The 26,004-nt window shown below is 54.1% G+C and overlaps 1 protein-coding gene across 1 annotated transcript in view; it reads left to right on the forward strand.

Moving 5' to 3' along the window:
* GRK5 (G protein-coupled receptor kinase 5) overlaps positions 1–26,004 on the forward strand; it is a 187,297-nt gene that overhangs the window by 77,047 nt on the left and 84,246 nt on the right. Inside the window, exon 2 of the mRNA XM_069459844.1 lies at positions 8,900–8,995. Within this exon, the coding sequence (XP_069315945.1) occupies positions 8,900–8,995 (96 nt within the window). The remainder of the gene's footprint in view (positions 1–8,899; positions 8,996–26,004) is intronic.

The raw sequence follows: 26,004 nt of genomic DNA on the forward strand, positions 1-26,004 counted from the left end.
CCAGGTAGGAAACTGGCTCAGAGAGGTTGGGGAAGTGGCCTGTGGCCACTCAGTTTGTGGGCGGAGGAGTCAGCGGTCCAACCCTGCCCGTCTGCTGCGAGCCCTGCTCTTTCTTCCCTGCCATCCTAGAAGAAGGGGCTTCTGGTCCAGGGTCAGGATAACCGGCAGTGAAGTGGGAACAGACACACCCAGGGCAGAGCTGGGAGGCTGTGTGTGTCCTACCCCTCGCTGGGAAGGTGGCTGTGTTCCCATTTTCAGGGAGCAAATTAGAGGCTCAGAGAAGCCCATGGTGCGCGGTGTGGCTCTAAGTCCATTTGGAAGCCATCTCTTCCCTTCTGGCCCTGCCTGCCCGTCTGTTTATCCATCCATTCATCACAGATTGAGTGAGCACTTACTATGTCCTAGCACCGTTCTAGGTCTTGGGAGACAGCAGGGAACCGAGCAGAGAGCCCTGCCCTGCCTATGAAGTCTACATCCCAGTGCAAGGTGGGGCAGAGGCAGCCGTGAGCAGTGAGTAGGATAACTGGGTCCGCCATGCAGAATGCTGCAAGGTGAATGTGCAGTGGGAATCAAACACTGCAAGTAAAAGAAAGAGGGATTAGAGAGTGGAGCAGCAGCTGGGGCAGATTGTGGTGTTAAGGAGGGTGATCAGAGCATTTTATTAACACTTTGGAGTGATGGAAATGTTTTGGAGCTGCATGAAGGTGGTGGAAGCATGCCATTGAATTGTTCACTCTGATATGGTTAATTTTGTGCTATATGAATTTCACTTCAATAAATTATTTTTTAAAAATGATTCAGCCCCATGGAAAAGTGAGAGCTGTGCAGAAACCTAAAAGAGGCGAATGTGTTGACCCTGAGGCTGTTTGCTCCCATGGAGAAGGAAGAGGGTTCCAGACAGAGGGAATAAGACAGGCTGTGCCTCTCGGGGCCAAATGCAGCTGCGGCCTGTTTTTGTAAATAAAGTTTTATTGGAATGCAGCCATGCCCATTTGCTTACATTTTATCTATGTGACCTAGACCCTGTCTGGCCCTTTACAGAAGAAATGTACTGACTCCTGAGCTATAGCCCAGTCCTCAAGTGGGAACATGCCTGGGGGGCTGAGGGAAGAGTGCGCTGCAGTGAGTGAAGGTGAGAGGGGGAGGGGTGAGGTCAGAGAGAGAGTGGGCCAAATCATGGGCCCCTGCATGACTTCCTGTGGCAGCCCCTGGCAGTGTTGGGAGGGACGCTGACATCATGCTGGTAGGGAAGTTGTGCGTGTATGTGTGTGTGTTTGGTGTGGGGGGTGTAGTAGGGGAGAGACATGGCTGAACTTTGAGTCAGAAGTCAAAAGACCTAGACTTGAGACCTGCTGTTTGTGCCTTACCAGCTCTGTGTCCTCAGTTCTCTCATCCACACATAGCCTGGTGGTGGTGGTAGTGATGATGGTGGTGGTGGTGATGATGGTGGTGGTGGTGATGATGGTCGCGGTGATGATGGTGATGGTTATGGTTATGATGGTGGTTATGATGGTGGTGGTGATGATGGTGATGGTGATGATGATGGTTATGGTTATGATGGTTGTGATGGTGGTAATGATGGTGGTGGTGGTGGTGATGATGATGGTGATAATGGTGGTGGTGATGATGGTTATGATGGTCATGGTGTCAATGACTAGATTTAATGGAACCTACACTGTGCTAGGTACTTTGCACGCATGGTGCTAATCCTTGTAGCAATGTCTTAGTTTGTAGGAGAAAACACTGAGTGACTTAAGGCCACACATCTGGTATGTGGCAGGGCTCAGATAACGATGCAGTGACACCCGTTACATTGCAGCGAAGAGGCTGAGAGGCAGTGGACATGAAAGTCCTTGGTAAAATGCAGCTGTCACTTGGGAGGCAGCCTTTGGTGGGTGGCAGCTCCTCCTGAGCACTGCACTCACCATGAGGGTTTCCCAGGAAGGACTGTCTCCAGCCCCTCCTCCTCCCTCAGGTGCTCCTCCCTCAGGCTCAGAGTCCTGGCAGGGCCTGTCTCCGTGTCCCCATGGTGACCAGCTCCTGGGCCTGCTCTTGGTTTTGGTTTTCCTCATTTGAGGTTGTGGAATCCTTCTGGCTGTGGCTGAGGTTTCTCTGCTCTAGAAACCCCATCTGTGGTGTGGCCGTGAGGTGGGGCCTGGAGGTGCTGGAACCTGCCCACAGACCACAGGCCTCACATGCCCTCGCTGCCCCACACGCCCCACACCGTCCGACTGGGAGGTTTCAGGCTCTTGTAGCTGAGAACTGTGGCACCACGGAACCTTCTGGGGTCAGGAGAACTGTGTGCTGTGGGCTGGGGTGTGCTGACGCTCCTGCTCCCATCCGCCCCCCACGCTTCTGCCCACCCTCCTGGTGGGGCCCTCCGGGGTGATGCAAGCCCCAGACTGAGCAGCCAGGCAGGCTACTGGGGCCTGGAGGGGGCTCCAGCTCCTCCCTCCCTCCCTTCATCCTCCTCCTCCTCGCCTTACTGAGCTTTGGCAGGTTGCTCTCTGCCCGGCTGTGCCCACATCAGAGTGTCAGCCTTTTGAATGGAACCTGGGCTGACTCCTGTGTGACTTGGGCCCATTCCTTATGTCTCTGAAGTGGTTCCCCTTATGTAAAAAGGGCCAGTCCCCACCACGTGGTGGTGTCAGGCTGTGGAAAGCACCCTTGACAGGGAGAGGCTCTGTGCCTCCCCAGACCACGCCTCTTCCCTCTTGCTCACCCCCGGAGCCGAGGCCCAGCTAGGAAGGCACCCGACACACTGGAGACTCCAGGGCCACGGCTCCTAAGAACTGGTGCCTCCTGCCCTGAGGAACAGTGGGCCCAGTGACTGCACAAGGTCCGCCTTGGGAGGTTCTGGGCCACAGGTGCCTTTGGTGGCCCCTTGTGTTGTTTTCCTCTAAGCATTTTGGTCAGGGGATAGTTATGGAGGAGTGGTCTCCTCCCAGCCCGAGCAGGCAGGCTCGGTGCAGCAGTGGAGAGACGGGAGGGCTAGGGAGGATCGAGGCTGGAGTCCCCTTCCCGGGGAGCGTCCAGGAAAGCCTCGTGAAGGAGTGTGCACGGAGGCAGGGGCGAGGCCAAGCGCTGGGTGTTTTCAGAAGGTGAGAGCCACAAGGTCAGAACAAGGCCCTGGCCTGCTGTCTGCCCATCCCTCCCTGCCCCGCCCACACCGTGGGCTCCCTCATCGTTCGCCTCACCTACGGGGGTCTTAAAGAAAAACTCTTGGCAGAAAGGGTTCTGTGCCCTGTCCTGGCATAACCCTCCCGGATCCCAGACGAGGAAACTGAGGCCATAGGGGCGGTGCTTTCTCCTAACCAAAGGCCCATCTTCCTTTCACAGTGGCTGCCAAGTGCACTGGGCCGGAGAAAGTGCCCTGCGGGCTGCGGCCACCTCAAGTACACCCGGCTGGAGTCAGGTCGCTTCTGAAAAGGCTTGAGTCACTCGGTGATGCAGCCCCCCAATGGGGCACTGTAATTGGGATCTCACCTTATTTGGGGACGGATGAAAAGAGGCTTTGAATCAGTGAGAGGCCGCACACCCACCTCATCAGTTTCAGCTGGGGGTGCCACTCTGGTGGTGGCAAAGGTGACAGAGCCAGGTGGACGGGAAAGAGATATCAGTGGTGGAGAGGGCGGAGGTGGAGGCGGTGGACGCAGGGGTGACCCATCCTCATCAGAACACCTGCCTCCTCCGCTTCTCCTGGGCCAGCTCTGGCTCTGAGAACACCCACAGCCTCCCCGTGGTCATATTTTCTGGAAAACCAGCCCTGCTGGCAGCACAGTGGAAGCTGAGTCCTGAAAGCTCACTGGGGTAGAAAAGAACTGAACAGATTCTTTAGCCCCACGGGCGTCACAGGCGGGATTGTCACACTACCTTCCACTCGACTGGCTCAGGTGAGTCATCGGCCTTTTGTGGCCGGGAACACGGTGGAGTGATCCTAACACATATAGTCACTGGGACACCTAACAGCCTCCTAGACTGTGATTAAAATATGTTGAGAGCAGCTTCTCCAGTGTTCATGGCTCCCCCATCCCAATGCCTATCTAAAGGCCTGCCTCACGGCGTAATTTGGATTTCCAACTAACGTGGTCTCTTGCATTAGCATAATACTAACCTTTCTAAGCCACTGGCCTTTCCATGGGAGGGGTCCTGCCTTGAAGTGCTGGGGTCTCTGTAGCCTGTGCCCCTCTTTACCCCATGTCCTTGTGCCTTAACTAGTCAGCAGTGCCCCAGACTGTTTTGGAAGAGGGCCGGTTGCTTCCTGATGATCCAGGAAAATGTCCCTGTCCTTGTCTGGAATTCCATCTACAACCTTAATGCTCACTTGCCATGTGACCTAACATAGTCCCAGGTTCTGGGGACTAGGACATGGGTGCTTTGGGGAACATTATGCTGCCCACCACAGCTCTCCTACCCTGTTCTGGAAGTGGAGGAAGTAGGAACTGGGAGGAAAGAAGTCCCGGGCGGTGGCCGAGGGGTCTGTACCCTGGAGGTGGCTGGCCCTTCCCACCTCCAGCAGGAGCCTCTACAGCTGCCCCACTGCTGACCAATCTCCCCCGACCCCTGTTCTTTTCCTGAGCGTGGGCCAAAACAGTTGTTAAACAAAGCAGTATTTCTCTACCTCCTTTCTATTGACATTTGAGAGCCAACCGTTCTTTGTCTGGGGTCTGGCCTGTGCCCGGTACGATGTCTAACCACAGCCCTGGCCTGGGCCCACTAGCAGCCAGTAGCATCTCTCCACCCCAGTTGTGACCGCTAAAAATGTCTCCAGACATTGCCAGATGTTCCCTGGGGGGCAGTAGCCAGGGTTGAGAAGCACTGAAGTGAAGCCTTGATGTCTGTCCTCCCTGCTGGTGACAGCTGTGTCCCAGCACCTGCAGAGGGCTCACTGCCAAGTAAATACAGAACACATACTGGTTGAATGAATCGATGAATTTCTGTTCACTTTCTTGAATCAATGAATACATCTATAAAAAGTATGCACATGCGTGTGTGTGTGTGTGTATGTGTGTATGTGTAAAATAGACTCGTGGTTTCTATAGACTGGCTACCTGAGAACGACCTGGGAGCTTTTGAAGAAGTCACATTGCTGGGTTCCAGTCACAGAACGTGGGCTTCATCCTGGGAATCTGTATTGCCAAGAGTGCTTCATTGGTTCCTCAAAAAGGCAGACATAGATTCACCATCTGCCCTGGCAATTCCACTCCTAGGTGTATACCCAAAGGAGCCGAAAGCAGCGACTGCAATAAATACCTGTATGCAAATATTCTTGGCAGCATTATTCACAATAGCTAAAAAAAAAAGGTAGAAACACCCACATGTCTGTTGACGGATGAATGTACAACACACAACAGAATATCAGCCGGGCGCGGTGGCTCACGCCTGTAATCCTAGCACTCAGGGAGGCCGAAGCGGGTGGATCGCTCGAGGTCAGGAGTTCGAGACCAGCCTGAGCAAGAGCGAGACCCCCGTCTCTACTAAAAATAGAAAGAAATTATATGGACAACTAAAATATATATAGAAAAAATTAGCCAGGCATGGTGGCGCGTGCCTGTAGTCCCAGCTACTCGGGAGGCTGAGGCAGTAGGATCGCTTGAGCCCAGGAGTTTGAGGTGGCTGTGAGCTAGGCATGACGCCATGGCACTCACTCTAGCCTGGGCAACAAAGTGAGACTCTGTCTCAAAAAAAAAAAAAAAAAAAAAAAAAAAGAATATTATTAAGCCTGAAAAAGGAAGGAAATTCTGACACCTGCTACAACTTGGTGAACCTTGAAGACGTTATGCTGAGTGAAAGAGGCCGGACACAAAAGGACAACAGTGTATGATTCCACCTACAGGAGGTACTTGCAGTAGATTCCACCAGAGAGACAAAAGTGGAATAGACATTACTGGGGACCGGGAGGAGCTAGTGTTTAATGGGGACGGACTTTCAGTGTGGGATGATGAAAAGGTTCTGGAGATGGATGATGGTAATGGTTGCACAAGAATTGGAATATGCTGGCCCAGTGCGGTGGCTCACACCTGTAATCCCAGCACTCTGGGAGGCTGAGGTGGGAGGATTGCTGGAGCCCAAGAGTTTGAGGTTTCAGTGAGCTAGGTTGATGACATGGCACTCCAGCCCAGGTGACAGAGCGAGACTCCGTCTAAAAAGAAAAAATCTTAAAAAAAAAAGAATTTGAACATACCTAATGCCACTGAGTTGTACACCTAAAGAATGGTTAAACTGGTAAATTGTATGTATATTTTACCACCCACAAAAAAGGCGCTTCATGCCCGCCAGGTCTGAGAGTCAGCAGTGAGGGACCAGCTGAGTCCTGAGGGCCCTCAGAGGCCTGCAGGCTGGGAGGTGCTGGGCCGGGAGCTGTGACCGTGACCTAAGCTTTGGGCTGACTGCTCGAGAGGGCGGCCCTTCCCTGGGAGGTGCACATGGGGACCCACAGGCCACCTCAATGAGGGCCTCAGCTGGGTGGGGACGGGCTCATCTGCAGGCCACATGTGCTGTCCACGGGGCAGCTGCTGCCCAGCCCCAGCAGATTCCTGCCATGTGGGATGCCTGGCCGTGGGAGCGAGTCCAAAATCTGGATTCGTATGTGAAATCTGCTGATGTTCAAATGTTGGCAACTGGTTCAGCTAACAAGCAGGCAGACAAGCCAGGTGTGGGTCAAGCCCACGACTCTGCAGGCCTCCAGTCCTGTCGGTGGCTTTTCTGGGAGCTCACAGGTGTAGGCCCCAGCTATAGCCCTGTCCCTGCACTGGTACCGGATGCCATGTCACTCTTGTGATGCCAGCTTTCTCTTTGATCCTCTGAGAATTTCTCTTGTATTCAGCACACCCAAAAGGGAGGTTTGCAGACAGAACAGCGAGGGCAAGAGCCTAGGGTCTGGATTCTGCTCGGCCATTCATGAGCTGTGGGGCCATAGTCAACTTGCTGCTTTCCTCCCCATGCCTCAGTTTCCTCATCTGTCAAGTGGGAATATAAGCATTCCCACCTCCTAGAGAGAGGATGAAGACTGCGGGAGGGTGCAGATGAGGGGCTTGGCCCAGCGCAGGGCCAGTAGGAGGGTTTATTCACGTGCAAGTGTGTGTACGCTTGTGTGTTGGCCCCGGCTGGAGGAAAGAGCAAGTCTGGAGTGAGGCAGGCCACTGGCTGGTGAGTTACACAACCTCAGATGTCTGTTTCTTCATCTGTGACATGGGCCCAGTGATTCTTCCTTAAAGAGTCATTCTGAGGATTAAACAAGATCACGTTCAAGTGGCGCCTGGCCATGGCAGGTGTCCAATGTGCATTCATCCCATACCTGGGAGTTTGAGGCCTTTGCCATCTGCGGAGTCTTGAGAGGAGGGAACTGGGGCTGGTTGAGGACAGGATGAGCAGAGGGCAGAGGAATGGACCCGGCGTTCTGTCCTTCCCCCATCAGCTCCCTCTCCTGCTTCTTGGCTACCAGGAGGGGGTCCTGGTCCCATCCTCCAAGGCTGGCCCACTCGCTGACAAGGGCCACGACCTCAGCTTTCCAGGGCAGCTCAGATGACAGTTAGGAAAGTTAGGAATCTCCAGCTCTGTGCCTGCTTCAGAATACACATTATCTCCTATCCCTCCTTTCAGCCCCAAGAAGAAGGTCTTACTGTCCCCGGTTCACCGCTGAGGATACAGAGAAGGTGGGGTGCTTGCTCAGGCTTGCACAGACTGCAGGGAAGGCCACAGGGCCGCAGCAAGGTGGGGAGCTGGCCAGGCTGGCCTGGGGAAGCCTGGAGCCCGGCTACACCTGGCACCCCTGGGTTTGTTGGTGCAGATGAGGGACCTTGTCCTGCCCAGACTCTTCCCGGGAGGGCCAGAGACTGGAGGGGCTGCACACCCACCCAGAGCAGGGAGCGGGCTGAGGGGGGCCAAGGCCCTGCCCAGGATCATGAACATGGGTAAAGGGCCCTTAAAATCTTGAGGTACTGGGGGACCCAAAAGGCTGCTAAGGACCACGGTGGAGGTAGGGGTAGATGACAGCCACATAGCACAGAGCACCAGGTCCAAGGACCAAGCACTGGTGGGCTGAGGGACACTTGGGCACAAAGTCGACCCCCCTCCCCCCAGCCACTGTTTGCACACCCGAGTGCTCTGCCGTGTGTCCACCAGGGGTGGCGAGGAAGACGGGAAGGCTGTGTACACACCTCACTCAGCTCCGTGTGCTCATCACTCGTGCCTGTTCATTCTGCACTTTCATTCCGTGTGCACGTTCATTACACATGCGTGTTGTTTATGTGTGCATGTTCATTACTTGTGTGCGTTGGGGAGGACAGAGGCAGGACGAGCCCTCAGGAGTCCTTGCTTCCAGCCTTGAGCAATGCGTCCTCAGACTCTGGGGTTTCCAGGGAGGGAGAAGAAGGGGGTACCCAAGATGAGTAGAAATGGAAGTCTTTGTCCCCTAACATCTGGCCTCGGTTGGGGAAGGGGACTTTCCACAGGAAATGAGAACAAATAAGGGCAGCGTGGGGGCTGCAGTCCGCTAGATTCCCAAGCCCAAAGGGAACATTACGGTAACAGGCCTGGCGCCTGCTTCGGGAAGGCTGTGGTCCAGCCTGGGGGTAGAGATCCGACACCACGCGGGCTGCACAGCAGTGGGGAATGCCATGCCGAGGAGGAACAGGGACGCCTGGCGTGGGGCGTGGCTGGGGCACAGGGGAGCCCAGGACGCCCTGCTGTCTGGGGGGAGAGGGGCAGCCAGGACTGGGCAGGGGACTTTCAGGCTTGAGGCCTGCCTGGGAGGAAATGCGTGTGTGTGTCTTGGGCTGTCCCTGCTGTCTCAGCCCAGGAAGCTGGTGGACAGGCTCCCTGGGTTTGGGCGCAGGCTCTGAGCCTTGGCCAGCACCAGCGTCAGCTCAGCCTGTCATCTTTCTCCCCATCTCTGCAGGGGGCGGAGGAAAGCGCAAAGGGAAAAGCAAGAAGTGGAAGGAAATCCTGAAGTTCCCTCACGTTAGCCAGTGTGAAGACCTCCGAAGGACCATAGGTAAGCTGTCACGCCCGGGGGGAGCGCGGAGCCGGTTCACTGCGAAGCCATCTGTGCAGTGAGTCAAAGACACACCGATTGACACAGTAGTGCAAACCAGGCAGGTGCTCCAGGCTGACATCTCTGCTAATAGTCATAAAGAAATAACCAGCACTCACTGAATACTTGCTGTGCACTGGGCAGAATTATCTCCTCCCAATTACCCTTTGAGGTAGGAGCTATTATTTTACTCTGCCTTTCAGATGGGGAAACTGAGGCACAGAGTGGTTCCATAACTGGCCAAAGTTGCACAGCTTGTGGGAGGGCAGTGGAGGTGGGCCAGGTCCAGCACTGAGCCCCGTTCTCCATCCTTCCTGGAGCCTGGGGGCCCTGCACTTGGGAAGCAGCCCCAGGTTTGGGAGCTGGGGGCCGGTGGGGTGAGCATCAGGGCTCCCCTTCCCTCTCACCGGGGATGTCTATGCCCGTCCAGGAGCCACCCAGCTCGGCACAGCCCCGTGCCCTTATCCAGCACCCCGTGCCGGGCACATCCACAGCAGCAGGGGGCTTGTCTACTGTGGGATCAGCACAGCCAAACATGCCAGCGGGTCTGTCCCGGCCCACTCAGGACATGGCTTGGGGAGGAGGCTGGGGTGACTGGGCGAGGCTCCTGGAGGCAGGCATGGGGGGTCCTCCATTCTGGGCGGCACTGGCCCTTCTCCCTGTGCCTTGTGTGGAGGCTCCTCTTCTGCTTGTTGCTGGTGGGGGACAAGGGCGTGCTGAGCACATTCTGTAAGACCGACCGGTGGGGACCGGACACACCGTGCTCTGTTCCCCAGAACTCCGCAGGCCCGGCTCTTCTGGGGACTTCTGCCCAGGGCTTTGGGTGAGCTGCCCCGCGCCTGCCACGGAATACGAAGCCACTCATGGCTGTTTATTTAGCTTTCCTGAGTGGCATCTCCACGTGGCCAGGCCAGGTGGGACTTATGGGCCATCCCAGGCTTGCTTGGTCCTGGCGTTGGCTGCTCCGTCCACCCCAGATACCCTGGGAGCACCGCTGTGAGGGCGGGCGGCGGCTGTTCGCCCTGTGTGCCCCGTGCAGAGCAGGAGTCACCTCGGTGGTATTTATGAAATAGAGGAAGTTGCCTGCACACACCCATCGAAGGCAGACGTGAGCTGGTGAAGCAAAGAGGTGCTAAAGGATCTTGGGGGAAAAAGCCGTCGAGACCCACCTTCCGTCCTTACAATCCCCGCCGGATGAGTCCCTGGGGTGTTCTCAGGGCCGAGAGTGGCACTGGCCTGTGGGATCAGGGACTCTGGATCCAGGCAGACATAGGTCCAGATCCCACCCTCTCTACTGGCCACATGACAACCTATTTAATCTTGCTGAGCCTCAGTTTCCCCAGCTGTGACACAGGGACCATGAACCGAGCCATAGGGTGGTGGAGTGGACCGAGGGAGACCGCGTGTGTGAGGCGCATGACTGGAGCCTCCTTGGGAGCCCCGGGACTGGCTCCCCTCAGTACTCAGCCTGCTTTCTGGAATTCCCACCAGCCACCCCCGTGCTTGGGCCCTGCTGTGTGGGGGCCTTGCATGTCCTTGTTCACTCTGCCGGAAGTACATGGGCGGGAGGAGGGTTGCGGAGGAGAAGAGGGGCTGTTCTGGTGATGGGAGCGTGCTGGGGAGAGTCACCCATGGAGGATTCACAGGGGACCTTCTGAGAGGGGAGACAGGAGAGCCCTTTTACCTCCTGGGGGCTATTGTGTACTATTCGTACTAGTACTATTCGTACTAACTTAGGCTTGGAGAGAATGGGGCCTGGGGTGGGGCTGCGGGGGGCCTCAGTTGCCATGGTTTCTCCATATCCCTAGGGGCCCAGCAAGGTCCCTGCTCCTGGGTAGCCCAGCCTTTGTCTTTTCCACGTTGGGCAAGCGAGTCTCCTGGCCACCTGAATGCCTTATCCGGATGCCGAGCCCAGCTTTTCCCCAACAGAGGGTTGTCACCTTGTTCCCCATTTGCCGTGGGCCCCAGGGAACGTCTTACACTCATTTCCAGGGCCACAGGGCTGATGTGAGAGACCTTGCTGAGGGGTTGGCTTGGAGAAGAGAGCTTGAAATAGGAGTAAGTCATCTCCAAAGTGGGGACTGAGGGACAGGGCAACCGCACGGCCGAGCTCACCGGAGCGGTCGTGGCCTGCGAAGCCCACGCTTGGGGAGCCGTTTGCTTCCCGGCCACAGCTAAGCTGTCTGCAGGGGGTCGTGCCACGAATGCCACGTGGGGCACAGGCAGGTCTGAGGACCACTTCCTTGGAGAAGCCTCTTTTGACCTATGAATTTAAATTAGTTCCTGGCCAGGGTGTCTCAGAGCCTCTCATCCTCTTCTGCCAGACATGTTTCCTCAGCCTCTGTTTGATGCATGTTTGCCCAGCCCAGTGTGAAGGACTCTGGGAAGGAGTTAGAGCTGGTAAAGTCCCTCCTGTGTCGTCGGTGCCTGGCTTACAGGAGGGACGCAATGGACGCGAGTTGGGTGAATGAGTGAAGCAAAGAATGAACGAGGAGGGATGAGCAAGTGAATGCTGAGCTTAGGAAGCATTTCTGATAAACAGAAGGGCGTTGAGAGTACCATATAGAGCATTCCTGTATCTGCCATCCAGATTAAAGGATCTTAATATTTTGCTTTATTTGATGGATGTGTTTCTTTAAAATTTGAAATATGAAAATATGAAATATAGGACTTGCAGTTCCAGACAAGAGGGAGTAGGTGCATTGTTCCCCGTCCTTGCCACTAAGGACAAAAATCCTGGACACTACGCATAAAACAAACACAGGGAGATTCTGAAAGTTGAGGAGAGGAAAGCAGCCTGGCTGGGGACCTCGGGACGTGAGGAACGACACCACAGAGAGCTCCCTGGCTTTTCTTGTTTGCCTCCCTTGTAGCCTAGAGTAGGTGCTGGAGAAACTCATAGCCCGAAATGCCAATGAATGCAGACAAGAAACATCCTCTTCCCCCCACACAGCCCGTTCTCTCTAGCCAGAGGCCTTGCAAAGGGGCAGCTGAGCTGAACTGGGACGCTGCAGACACGGCCAGCTACTCCAGAACCGTCTGCCACGTCTCTGCTGCAGTTCACGCCAGCAACGTGGACACCCACTCTCTTTCTTCTCCCTAACTGTGTCTTAGCTCGGCTGCTGTCACAGATGACCACAGACTGGGTGGCTTAAACAGCAGACGTTTACTCCTCTTGGTTCTGGGGGCTGGGACGTCCAGGATCAAGACACCGGCAGGTCTGGCGTCTGAGGAGGGCTCGCTTCCTGGTGTGCGGATGGCCGTCTCCTTGAATCCTTGTGTGGTGGACAGGCAGAGGAAGCAGGCTGTCTCCTGTCTCTTCTTATCAGGGCACTAATCCCATCCATGAGAACTCCACCCTCATGACCAAATCCCCTCCCCAAGGCCCACCTCCAGACACCCTCACACTGGGGCATAGGCTTCAGCCAGGAGTTGGGGACACAGACCTTCAGTCCATAGCAACCTGGTTCCAGCTTCAAAGCCCGGTGCACCCTGGCTCTCTACTTCTCTCCTCCTCTGAACTAGCCCTGCCAAGGCCTGGTGCTCCTCCCGGGCCCCTCCTTCCAAACCAAGACCCTCAGATCCCCTCACCCGAGCCCCAAGAGCTTCCTGGTGTTGCCCCAGGAGCACCTGAGAGTCTCTCACCTTCCGCTCTGCCTGGCCCCACCCTGTTCACTTCTGGCACGGGGGCCTGGGAGCACAGGGCTCGGCTCTGTGCGTGGACCCCACCCCAGGGCCCTATCCCCCCTGCCCCTCTGTGTCCCTCAACAGGGCTTTCGGCAGGCCCACTCCCCAGGCGGGTGTGAGGAACGTGCGTGGTGGCATGTGGGAATGGCTTCTTCTGTTCCGCTAGAGGGTACTGACAAGACTGCGGTGAGTGCCGTGTGACAGAGGCCGGGGAGGACAGGAAGGCCCGCGGGAACCAAGGGCTACAGCTTGTGGCCACGGGGCTCAGGCCTTCCCGACAGTTTACAGCCTGTCACCGAGGTGTTTGCCCAGCCTCTGCTGGGGTCCTGCTGGAAAGCTTTCTTAAGTAAAACGCTCATTTCTTTTCTAGACCAATACACAAACCAAACAGTGGCCGATGCCACATTTATTTTTCTTGTGGACACATGAGCTCACTCTCTGAGGCTCTTTGGGAGGATGTCCCAGGCAGACTTTGTGCCAAGGTGACAGGGCCCCTCGGGGCGTGGGGTGGTGGGAAGGGATGGCTCTCAATCAGAGCGAAGGGGACGCCGCCCCCTCTGGGCTGTCGAGAACAGCGGTCAGTTAAACCCACGGCCTTCTCCTGCCGTCCACGCTGCCCATCCCCACCCGGCTGCCAGGGTGATTTTGAAAACTGCAAACTGCAGCCTGTGAATCATTCCCCTCCTGAAGCTGCCCCAGCAGTTTTCCATCCCATGCGGAATAAAACCTAGATGCCCCGCTGTGGCTTATAGACACTCGGCCATCAGGTAAAGCCGTGGACCCCTTCTCAGAGTAACACTTTCATACGTAAAATAGAATACACAGGGTTACGAAGGAAGCCAGTTCTTTTTAAATAAAGGTAGTAAAAATCTGTGATGCACAATTATATGCCCTTCTTCGTTAATATTTTAAATAGCAGGGTGTAACAGCTGGTCCGACAGCTGTTGTAATTTTGAGTCTGTAGTGAGCACAAGGGAGATTTTCAGGTGTCTGCAGCAAGTGTGATGTGAATGGATCTGTGGTTTCTGTCACGGGCGCGTCCTGGGTGTCACTAACATCACTGCGGGGTCTGTCTACGTTCATGGCTGGAGGAAGTGCCAAGTGTGAGTTAGAGGCTGGGGCAAAGAAAGATGACATTTCCCTCCAGCCCAGCGAGTGGACCCCTGGCCCTGCCCACGCCCCCTGGCCCCGCCCACGCCCCCGGCCCCGCCCACACCCTCCTGGCCCCGCCCACTCCCCCTGGCCCCGCGACTGCTTCCCGGCTCAGCCCCGTCCACAGCCACAGGCTGCACTGCTCACCTTTCTGTTCTTTGCACACCAAAAGCTTGTCCCCAGCCCAGAGCCTATACACCTGCTGTTCCCTCCACCTGGAACATTCTACCCCACACTGTTTTCCAGGGTCTCAGCCCAGATATCATCTCCACAGAGAAGCCCTCTGAAAAGGAGCCATACCCTCCCTGTAATGGCGCCCTTTCCTGCAGGCTGTTTATTTGATGTTCTTAGCCCACGCCTCCCTCTGAAGTCGTCTTCTGTTTCGTTGACGTGGGTATTTTCTGTCTCCGACACTGGACTGGATGTTCTAAGGGTGACCGGGTCTTGCTGGTTTCTGCTAGAGCAGTGCCTGGCACGTGAGAGGGGCTCGTTCGATATTGGGTGAACGGAGGAATGAAGGAGGTGAAATATTTGAAGTGAGGGCTCTTTCAAAAAAATCTGTGGCGTGTTTGCCATACCCAAATTTAACCTTGGCCTATGGTTTAAACTTAAACTAATAAAAGCCTCGCCCTGGGGGCACTTGAGAGAGCATCTACCCTCACCCCACCCCCGCACCCCTGCCCTCCTTACGGCGTGGATGGGCCGCTCAGCACAGTCACACGACTCGGCCACAGTCTGGTGTCCCCTGCGTGGGGAGGGCGAGCGGGTGGCTCCCGGCCCAGGCCAGCTTCCCCTAAAGCTGTAGTTTGGGTCATTATCATAGTTATGCGAGGTTTTCACAGACTCCTCAGCTCGAGGAACTAGAGAGCATCGTGTCCAACCTCCCATTTCAGAGGTGGGTACATAGGCCCCAAGAGAAGAGTGACCTGTCCAGGACAGTCCGGTCCCCTGGTCTGGAGCCCCAGCTTTTCACTCCCTGGCATCGTATTGACGTGTACACATGTTGCACGTAGCCCCGGGCGGTACCCAAGGCAGGAGAGTCGTCACATGCACAAAGGGGCAGACGTTTCTGTCTCTTTCTGTGTTGTTTCTTACAAGTACATGCTGCACATTCATTTGCTTATTCACAAGTGTTTATTGAGCACTTACTGTGTGCGACCCACAGGGGAACAGAGCTGATCCCTGCTCCCCTGGAGGTCATTCATGGCTGAGCCTAGGAGACTGAAATAAAGATGGGGTAACAGATGGAAAAAGCTCTGTGATGGTGAGGAACAGGTTGCTGAGCTGGACAGCAGTGGCAAACTTCCCTGGAGGAAGTGGCATCACGCCACACCTCCCAGGACATCGTTTTGTGTGAGTTCCCCGAGGTCCTGGACTCTCCGTGGCTGGCACCATGAGTGGATGGGTGGATGTTCCCTCCTCTTCAGCCTGCAAACCAGAACTGTGATTGGCGGTGATGAGTATTAAGACAGAAGTTCCTTGCCACACGCATGTGCTTCCCATGTGAGCCCAAGGCACGAGCTCGCTGATTTTCAACAGGTCTGGCAGAGGGCAGACAGACTGTGAGAGGAGAAGGGGTTCTCTAGTGTCTGCTGTGTGAAACGTCAAATAATGACATTATTAGTTAATAGGCTAATTGTTCGTGTAAGATAATTAGGGGAGCCCAAATCAAAGAAGTTCTCATAATGTCTAAAACTTGGAAGGCTGGAACGTCATCGTGAAGATAAAAGATTGTTGAGGTCTGCAAATATTTCTCAGTGACGCAGAAAGGTCTGTTGGGCAAAAGTGTGGCATTTTTATTTATTTAGCTTAGGCTCATTGCGTACTTTATTCTTTCATTAAAAAAAAAAAAAAGCCTGAGGAGGCTTGAGTGAAAGAGTTGATTATTCCACTGTTTGGCAATATTTCTGTAGGAACTGTCCAAAAGCTATATAATAAATCAGGTCCCCCTCCCCACCCCCGGCAGGACTGACGTTTATGAGGAGCCTGTTCGCTGCTGCATCTGGTGTGCCACTGCGGTGCCCCGAGCCCTCGCGGGCGGGTGGGGGGCTGGCGGCTGTGGGGGAGCCTCCTGCCAGGGCCTTAACTCCTTGCAGGAGCAGAAGCTCTGGGCTCTGGGGAATTCCTAGAGGAAGCTACAGAATCTTAACATGGAAAAAACCCGAAAACAATGTAAAGACTGTCTTGAACTAGCCTAGTACTCGGTTATTCACTGGCATTGCCCATGCTCGTTATTATTTCTTTCTTTCTTTATGTTAATTCATATATAGTTTTAGGCAGGATCTCACCATGTTGCCCAGGCTAGAATTGAACTAGCTGCCGTCTCAGCCTTCCAATGAGCTGGGACTGCAGGCGTGCGCCACTGCACTCGGCTGCCTGTGTTCTTTAAACCAGAAACTGGTTAACAGATACTTACTGAGCTCCTGCTATGTGCGAGGCATTGTTGCAGGTTCTAAGCTGTATCACTGGTCACCCTTGAGAAGCAGTGAGGTCTGGTGGAAGGATCTTGGTCATTGCCCTCAAGGTCTAATGGTGGTGCTGCTGCTCCCAGTCCTGTGTGACCTTAAGCAAGTGGCTTAATTTCTCTGGGTTGCCGTTTCTTTGTCTATAAACTAGAGACGCTAATACCAATCTCCAGAACCACTGGGAGGGCCAGCAGAGTGTTGCATAAGTGCCATAATTGTCATTACCGTCATCATCATTATCCTCATGGTGGTAGTGGTTTGAGGGCAGAGGTTGAGGACCCTTTGAGAGGGCTGTAGAGCTTCTCAGAGCAGCTGAATTGGCTCCAAATGATGAATGAGGCCAGCTATTCCTGTGCTGACGTGAAGTGGATCTGATGTCCCTGGGACCCTTGTCTGGAGTCATCTGAATCCTACTCTTCCTTGAGCACCCACCACCAACTTCCGCCTCCTGGAAGCCCACCCTGATTCTTGTAGCCCTCAGCGCCACCTCCTCCTCTCTACCCCACAGCTCACCCAGGGAAGCTGGGAGCATCGAATTCTGCCTGGACCCCTGCTCTGGCCTGGTGGGTTTCTTTGAAAGGACATATATATGTTCTGGAAGGCTGCAGCCCAGACTTCTAGCAGTGCTTACCCTGGGGAGGGAATGGAAGTCAGAGGGGACATTAACTTTATCTGTAAGGTCATTTTAAAAAAGAGAGAATGAAGTGGCGTATCATTTCTGTAATTAAAAATTAAATGAATAAAGATTGGATCCACTGCCTGATTTCACAGTGGGGCAGAGAGAATGGTGACACTCTTTCCCTCTTCCCTTGTTGACTTTGTGTCCCCTGATGAGACTGTGAGCCCCAAGGGGACAATCAGAGTCTCACATGTCTTTGTGACCCAGTCCCCTTCAGGCCCGCTGGGCCGGCACACGAGCTCTTGATTTCATTGTCAGGGAAACCAAGTCTCTCTGCAGACGTCATTGCCGTCCTTGGGGTGATAAGGGCGCGTCACGTCTGTTGTTCTGCCACCTAGCCGTGCTCTGATAAGGCACAGCATCTGCTCGTCCTTGGAGGGTGAGATAAATTTAGACGTGGTGGATTTGGGACGTCAGGTGACCTGTTTGCAGCTGGAGCTCTCAGAAGGGACAGGGTGGCCTGGCATAGCTGCCTATTCTTTTCCGAGCGTTGTTCTAGCACCCTCGAAGGCAGGAGCACGAGGTCGGGAGCACTGACCACTGATACCAGACAGTGGGTTTCTCCTTCTGGAGGGATTTCACAGATGACCTGGAATGTGGTTTTCAAAGGCTGCTCTGTGGGGAAGTTGTGTGATTCAGACCAGCGTTCTACCTGATCAGTCTGTCTTTTACATTTTATATTTGGGCTTCTGAGTAAGATTTTATTCCAGGGCGGAAACTAAGTTTGAAACCCACTGTCTAGACTAGGTCTTCCATTTTCCGGGATAAGTAAACTAAGTCCCTGAGAAAGAAGTTACTTGCCAAGGTCTCCCTGTGATCTGACTCCAAGACAGGCTTTTCCGCTCTCCGTTAGTTCCTTGAGGCGCCACAGTGAAATACCAGAGACTGGGTGGCTCGAACAACAGAAATTTATTGTCTCACGTTTCTGGAGGCTAGAAGTCCAAGATCAAGGTGTCGGCAGGTCTGGGTCCTTCGGAGGGCTGGGAGGGCGCGTCTGTTCCAGGCCTGCCTCCTGGCTTCTGGTGCTCGGCTGCCATCTTTGGTCTTTCTTGGCCTGTGGATGTGTCGGCCCCATCTCTGCCCCCACCTCCACCTGGCATTCTCCACGTGTCCCCTTTTCATTAATACACGGACGCCAGTCATACTGGATTAAGGCCTGCCCGATGACCTCATTTTAACTCGATTCTCTTGGTGACGGCCCTCTTTCCACGTAAGGTCACAGTCTGAGGTGCTGGGGGTTAGGACTTCAAGTATCTGCTTTGGGGACACAATTGAACCCGTTATATATTCACCTTCTCACAGGGTCAGTGGAGCTCAAGGTGGAGGGGCCAGAGGATGCCGATGCCCACCAGGTCTGAGGGTGGACCCTTCCTGCCCTCCCCGCTCTGGCTCAGAGTTAACCCCTGCAGGCCCAGGCTGGTTGCTTCCCCAGTGGGCCACAGGAACATCTATGGGAGGAGCCATTGTTTTCCAAGCCATGTTGCATGGTAGTTTTTCAGTCTCTCTTTTTGTTATTGTTTAAGTCATTATAAGCAGTGAATTATTTTGCTAAAAAGAAATACAGAAAATTTTAAGGAAAAAGAGAAAGTCACCTATAATTTCACCACTCAGGTGTAGCCATAGTTAATACTTTCATGTAATTTCTTCTAGTTTTTTTCCCCATGCATACATATATTACAGTTTTCTTATGTCTTAACATAATACCAAACGTAACACAATATCAAAAATATTCTCCCATATCATTAAAATTCTTCATTAGTGTGATTTTGGTCTTTCCATTTGACACATATTTATTGGGTGTCAGGCTTTGGGGACACATTAGTGAACAACACACGGAACTTTCTGTTCTCATGGGCTGCCCTTCTGCAGGTGAGCGATCGCACCCGGGGACCCCTGGGGACTTGCCCGTGGCCCCCACTGCAGCAGGGGGCCAGGCTGCCCATCTCTCTCAACCTATGGCTTATTTCCCGTGGTGAATTCTTCCTTTAAGCTGCCTTGAAAAGAAGCTCTTGCCCGTGAGTCCAGTGTGAGACTGATTTTTGAAGGTTTCCTGTCTATCATGTATATATTGTACTCTTTGGGTTCCCCCCTAGTTTCTGCCATTACAGTTAATGTTCACATGAACATCTTTACACTTCATTGTGGCATTTTGATCTATGGCTCAAAGGTGAAAAAGCCCACACTCTTCTTTTTTTTCTTCTTTTTTCTTTTTAATTTTTATGGGGACATAATAGTTGTGTATCTTTATAGGGTGCATGTGATGCTTTGATACATGCATACAATGGCCAGAACACATTTAGCCAAACCCCAACAGCCTGTACAGGGCCCCCTCTGCTTCCTTTGCTTCCTCTGGAATGTTCTGTCTGTTTCCAGCTATGCACTTGCCTCTGCAGACACCATTCACCTGAAGTGGGAGGGGGATGAACAAAGCAGGTGGTGTTTGGTGAGCGGCCCCTGCCCCGCTTGCCAGCCGTGATCACGGCAGTGGCCAGCAGGGGAAGGCTCTTCTGCCTGTTTTACGGCCTGTCGCTGAAAACAGGGGAAAACAAGCTGTTTTATGTAGCAACCGGGACCTCAAAGTGACACAAGAGGCCAGCCGACCTGCACTGGCCTTAGTGTGACAGCGTTCTGTTCCATAAAGAGACGCTGAGACAACACTTTTAATGGTCTCTGCCCAGACGCTATTTCCAGAATTTTTTTCTCAGGGCTCGGTCCTTTCAGCAGGTCCTTGGCAGTGGAGTCCGGCAAAGTCCAAAACAAAAAGAAAAAACAACCAAAGAACAAAAACAAAATGACCCCCTTAAGAGCTCCTGGGGGCACGAGCTACTACTATTGGCTGCTCGCTGTGGCCCTTTCCAGCCAGGGGTTGAAAGGAAAATGTGCAAATGCGGAAACATTTGATTGCTGCTTTTTTTTTTTTCTTTTATGTTTCACCGTTGTGCTGTCTTTGCACCATCTTTAAAAATTATTTTTAACGTATCTTTTAGTTATTTTTCTCATTACAGAAATAATATATGTCCATGGATGAAATTTCCAAAACATAATTTAAAAAGAAGAAAACAAAAATTGGCAATGAGGATAAATAACCCCTGTTAGCATTTTGGTCTGCAGCCCTGTTTATTGCGTTCTGCTTGTAGAGAGAGAATCGTACTGGCCTTGATGATCACCTGTTCCTCACCTAGAAGTCAGATATCATTTTAAATGGAATCATGTGGTCGTAGAATCCTTGCTGGACTGGGAGGCAGAAGATCCATGTTCTTGTGCCACTCCATTGATCCGGTGGCCTGGAAAAACTCATTTAACCTTGATTTGCTCATCTTCAAAATGGGGATTCCAGAATCCCTACCTTAGTGGATGATGGAGCAGCCAAAGCAGTGACTGCTAGAAAGTGCTTTGTAAAGTGCTCTGCAAATTGTTGCTGGTCAGTTTCAGTGTGGTCATGTGAGCTGGCTGTCAGACAAATGGCTGGGGTAATTTTCCTGTCTTCTTGGGGAGCTGTGCCTCCCTCTTCTCAAGCTGCCCTGTCTCTGACCCTGGTGGTCATCACTACTCTCCTTCCAGCTGCCCAGAGACCTGGGGCCTTGCTTGTCCCCTTCCCTGCCACACGCTGCCTGCCTGCCCCAGGGACATCCCCAGGTCCAGGGAACTCGGCCTGAATTCCTGTGTCAGCGCCCTCCAGCACACCCCTTTCAAACCAAGCTCCATGCAGGAGCCAGGAGGCTCTTTCTAAAATGTCAATCTGGTTTCACTGCCGCCTGCGTCAGTAGCATTCCGTTGCTGTCAGAGTGGAGCCCAAAGGTCCTGCCAAAGCTGACCAAGTCTTGCCCCTCCGCCCCTTGCTCACCACTCTGGCTTCATCCCTGCCACCTGTCCCCCAACTCGACCATTCCTTCCTATTTCTTCTCTTCTCCAGGCCTTTGCCTAGGCTGTTCCCTTTGCCAGGCACACTTCCCCAACTCTGCCTGGTAATCGACTCAACCTCAGGCCTCTGCCTTGTAGGTCACCTCCTCCAGGAAGCCTTCGCTGGTGACCTCACATGGTCAGGGTTTGCTTCCCTTGCTCGTGCTGCTACTGCCCCCACCGTGGTGGTCTGATGACCCACCTCTGTCCTCCACTTGACCACGGGCTCCATGAGGCTAGAGCCTGGGTCTGCCTGGCACTGTTTCCCCAGCATCCAACATGAGGGTCTACTCTGTACCAGGCCCTTTTAGAATCTTGATTTTCTTCCTTGCTTAGATATTTTTATTCTCCCCTGGAGACGAAGAAAACACTTAATCTTCCCAAATCCTGGGCTGATTGCTGATGGGTCCTATTTTTCTTTCTGAGTTCTTTTAAGAGTCCTGGAAACATGGACTGAGAGCAGCTGTCGTGTGTCCATTCTGAAGTAGCTGCTTTTACAGAAAGGGCTCAGAGAGCAATGGCTGATGCACCTCCCGCCAAGGGTGGTGACCCCACTTTTCTCTCCCCTCTGGACCCCCTATTAATCTCAGGAAGGCGTGGGAGAGTTGGAGGGGGCGTCTGGCAGCACAGCCGTCCCCTTGGCCCCTCTGGCTGGCAGAGCCTGACTGGCCAGGCAGGAATGGACACTGGGGTGACTCTATTTGAGGCCTTTGGCTGAGCCCAGCTTGGGGCAGAGCAAGGCGCCAAGATTGGTTTTGCCAGAAGACGACATCGTCAGGCGTGGGTGTGCACGGCTTGGGTGCCCACAGCCCAGGAGTGCTAAGCAGCAGGGGACCCTGTGCCGATGCATCCTGGCAGTTCAGCTGGGACAAAACTCTTGAGTGGCTGAAGCGGATCACTGCAGCCAGGCTGGGGTGGAGACAGCAGTGAAGAACATGAGCTCCGGCGTCACAGAGACTGGGGTTTGAGCCAGGCTCTATTCTCTCCTATGACTTTGGGCAAGGGATTAAACTTCCCTAGACCTCAGTTTCCTAATATGCAAAATGGGAATAGTAGTGTTGCAAGGATTAAATGAAGAAATGCATGGGGAAGGCTCTGCACAGGGCCTGGCCTGCAGCGAGCGTGTATACGCGGCAGCTGCTTCATCTTCCTCTTCATCATCACTGTCGATCTCCCTCATCACTGCCGTCAACAGTCCCATTCAGTGCACAGCTCTGCGCCTGGTTCCTCCTGGTTGGTGGTTGCCAGGTCCCGCTGGTTTAAGTTTATCTGTTCATTCATTTGTTCATTCATCTGTTAAGCCCTTCCTCTGTGCCAGGGATCCAGGGAGCTGCCAGGTGGTGGGAAGCGGCTTTTAGCAGTGGCTCTTGGCAGCGTGGGCTGGGCCACATTTACTGCCTTTATGTAACCTGGATGTAACCCTTAGCCCTGCTGCTGCCCCTCCTGTCTCTGTTCTCTCCCTCTCGGCAGACTGGGGGGTTCTGCACGGTACCCCCACCCTCATCTCTGCCGTCCCTCTGCCTCCAGGGACAGACACATGGGGACATAGCCCATCCCATCCACAAACCTTATTCAGGTTTTACTCTGGGCATGGTCCTACGGAGGGTCCCAAGGAGAGGATGTGAGGTCAGCGCCATCCCTTAGGAAGCTGTCCCTCACTGGGAAGACAGCAGAAAGCACACACATGACACTGGGTAACAGCTCTGGGAAAACAGCTGCCAAAGGTCCGTCCTCAGTGCCAAGTGCCCAGAGGTGGGGCAGGGAAGGGGAGCAGAGACATCTATGTGCGAGGGAAGGTGCCAGTTGAGTAGAGGAGAGAAAGGGGAGACTCTTGGGGTCAGCATTATCCAACCAGCAAGCTTTCCCTGGCGCTTACCGTGGGCCAGGCACCAGGCTGCGTGCGTCACCAACACACGCCCATCCAGTCATTACAAAACCCGATGGGTCAGATGCAGAGACCGAGAGAGATTAGTAAATTGCTCAAAATTACAGAGCTCTGAAAGAAGCAGAGCCTGGATTCAAACCTGGGCCTGAGTCAAGGCCATGCCGGCTGTAGATTTCCTCCACGTGCAGGTGGAGACACGCGGGGCATGTTTGGGAGGTGATGTCTGCACGGCTTTGTGGGATTTGTGCAGAGAAGCCATGAGGCAGAAGGTCAAAGAGAGTCTGGGTGGGGCCAGGGACACCGTCGTGCCTCCAGTCTGAAAGGTTGGGTCTTTGTCCTGTAGGTAGTAGGGAGCCATTGAATGTTCATGGCTGACAGCCCTGTGGTCATCCTCAGGGTGAGAGCAGAGAGCAAAGGAAGGCCATGGACAGAGCAGGCTGGGCTCCCAGGGCTAGAAGAGATTCATTTACTTCTTCTTCAGATATTTATTATTGTCCTACTGTGCGCCAGGGAGAAATGACACAGTGTTTCTCAAGTATCCAGCCCAGGACCTGGAATGTACCATAAATGGCCTCCACTTCTGATGACAATAGTGCCAAGGCTCAGGAGACGCCACGGGAGGCAGGAGCGGCTGGACCTCCTCTCGCCCGCAGCGTCAGGCCGGAGCAGGTTTCTCTTTGTGACGCCCAGTCACAGGATGCCTTTCAGCACCACCTGTCAGAAGTGTCCGAGCCGGCAGCTGTTCCCGCTGCCCACCTGCCTCTTCTCTGCTCTTTTTGGGGACGGTTTCTCACTCCCCTGCTGTCTGTCCTCTCTCCCCTCTCCCCCTGCAGGGCCTTTCAGAAGGTGGCAGATGGGCATGAATGTCACACTGGCCTTCTCTTTGCCTGCGCTGTGCACAGGGCCGCCCCGCCCGAGAGAGCATCTCAGGCGTGTTCCGGGTGGGGCTCGTGTTGGTGAGAAGTTCTCCTAGACCTGAGCTATGGGGAGTCAGAATGTGAGTGTGGGGTGCAGAGGGAGCTCCCCCCTCTGCCCATCCCCTGACCTCCTCCTTGGCCAGGAGACTCACTCTCTTGGGGCTTTTGGGGTCACCAGGGCACCCTTGGTGCTCATTTGGCTGTAACAGGAGAGGAGTGGTTCTCAGCCTTGCGTGCCTGCATCCCCCACCCATCCCCCGCCTGCACCCACTCTTGGATTCCTGTTTCTCACAATGGCTTCATCAAGCTCGCCAGGAGGGAAGCTCAGAGTTCCTGTCCCTGATTGGCTGTATCCTTTTCTTCTCTATATTGCCTTGCGGCTTGTCTCCCTGCTTGGACTGGTGCAGTAGCCTCTTCATTGGTCCTCTGTTTCTAGCTCATTTCGTTTTCCTTCCTTTCCATGCAATCTGACCATCTTGCTTGCTATTCTTAGCATGCAGAAAGTTCTTGACTTTTCTGAGAACATCAAAGTTGAGACTCCCAGCAGATAGATATAACGAGTCTATCCACTGCCTGTGGTTCCCTCACCTTACACCTTCCCTCCACCATGTTCCACCAGGAGCCTTCAGACTTCCCGTCCCCTTGGGTAAACCCACCAGCACGATGAGTAACAGCATGACTTTTTTAAGTCATAGTGTCAGATCTCTGCTCTTCTGTTTGGGAGCTGTGTGACTTTGGGCAATTTGCTTAACCTCTCTGAGCTGCGGAAACAGAAAAAAGCAGTTTTTCTTCCTGTTTCTAGGCCTTTGCTGAGGCTGCATGCTCTGTCCTCTCTACCTGGCCAAGTCCTACCTCCAATGCCAATGCACCCCTGCCCAACATAACCACACACCGCCTCCACCCAGGCCCTAGAACAGGGCCAGGACATGCCACCCCGAACCCTCACCAAGGAAGCTTTGCCAAGGGGATCAGAACTGGCTTTATGTGTCTGTCTGTTTTCCTAGAGAGAACATTGCCTTCCATACCTTTGTAAGCCTGGCTCCTCCTACAACATCTGGGCCTCTGGGGGAGCCAAGAAAGTGTGTACAAACCAGCAAGCAAGGGAGTCAGTGAGGAAGGAGTGGGAGGAGTGAATGATGGGGCAGTGTCATCATAGTGGGACCCAAGAAGAGGTGTTCTGGAGCACGCCCGTGCAGCCTCGGGGCGGGTCCTCCCGGGCCCTGCATAGCTCACCCCGCAGCCCGGCAGTCCGTCTTCACACCTCCCCGGTCCACGGGGTTTGGCATTTGCTTCAGCGATGTGCTGGGCAGGATCTCCTAGGTCAGCTTTATCATTTACTGGGACAGGAAAGACAAGGTGCCACGAGGCCAGGTTTATGGAGAATAAACGTCCCTGCTGTGGGATGCCACAGTTAAGCCTCAGGCCTGTCCGTGGAGCCTGTCAGCGCTGGCTGCTCTGGGAGTGGCCCGAGGTCTCTCTGGGATGTGCAGGCTGGAACTTCAAGCTGGGGTGCCGTCTGCCAGCTGCACATGCCACCCGGCAGGCCGTCAGAGAGGGCTGGCTGCTCCTGGGCCTGCTGGGACCCAGGTCCTCCCTGCTCACCTGGCCCCTGGCAGGGGCCACTGGAGAAGCCAGTTGATCAGAAAGGGTGACAGAACAAGCTGGCCTGTCTTGTTATTTCCCCCTATGTAGGGGGCATTGGCTAGAATCTTTCTCCTAGGAGGGGAAGGAAGGCAGTCTTGTGGAAATTGGACTGATTTGCTGTCTGTTGGGTTGATTCTCCCTACCTCGGCATCAAGATGTGGTTATGATTTCTGTGAACCATTTTGGTGGCTCAGGTCCGAGGGCTGAGCTGCAGCCGGCACCTGATGCATCTGAGGAGGGACCAGGCTCATGCTTTCTGTTGCCTCCCGGCCTTCCAGAAGAGCCTGCAGGAACTCTGAGGTTCCTTCCTGGCAAGCCTGGTAAAGCCATCGTGGGAAACAGGAATCCAGGAGTGGGCGCAGGTAGGGGATGGGTGGGAGGTTAACGCCACGGCAGGCAGCAGGGCTGAGAACAACTCCTCTCCTGTCACAGCACCGTGGCTGCACACGGTAGGTGCTAGTTGTGTGTGTCTGCTTAATGAGGAGTCCAGAGACCTGGCTTGAGTTTCTGCCCCACGGATAGCCACCCACTTGCATCCCTCATTGTTCAAACTGCTGGGAAGCTCACAGCTCAGTTTTATGCTAAAAGCAAAGCTCTCTTTTGTCAAATGTCCTGGAGGGAGCTCATTTTATTTTCTTCTC

The sequence above is a fragment of the Eulemur rufifrons genome, chromosome 28 (assembly GCF_041146395.1).
Source record: "Eulemur rufifrons isolate Redbay chromosome 28, OSU_ERuf_1, whole genome shotgun sequence".
Taxonomy (NCBI): domain Eukaryota; kingdom Metazoa; phylum Chordata; class Mammalia; order Primates; family Lemuridae; genus Eulemur; species Eulemur rufifrons.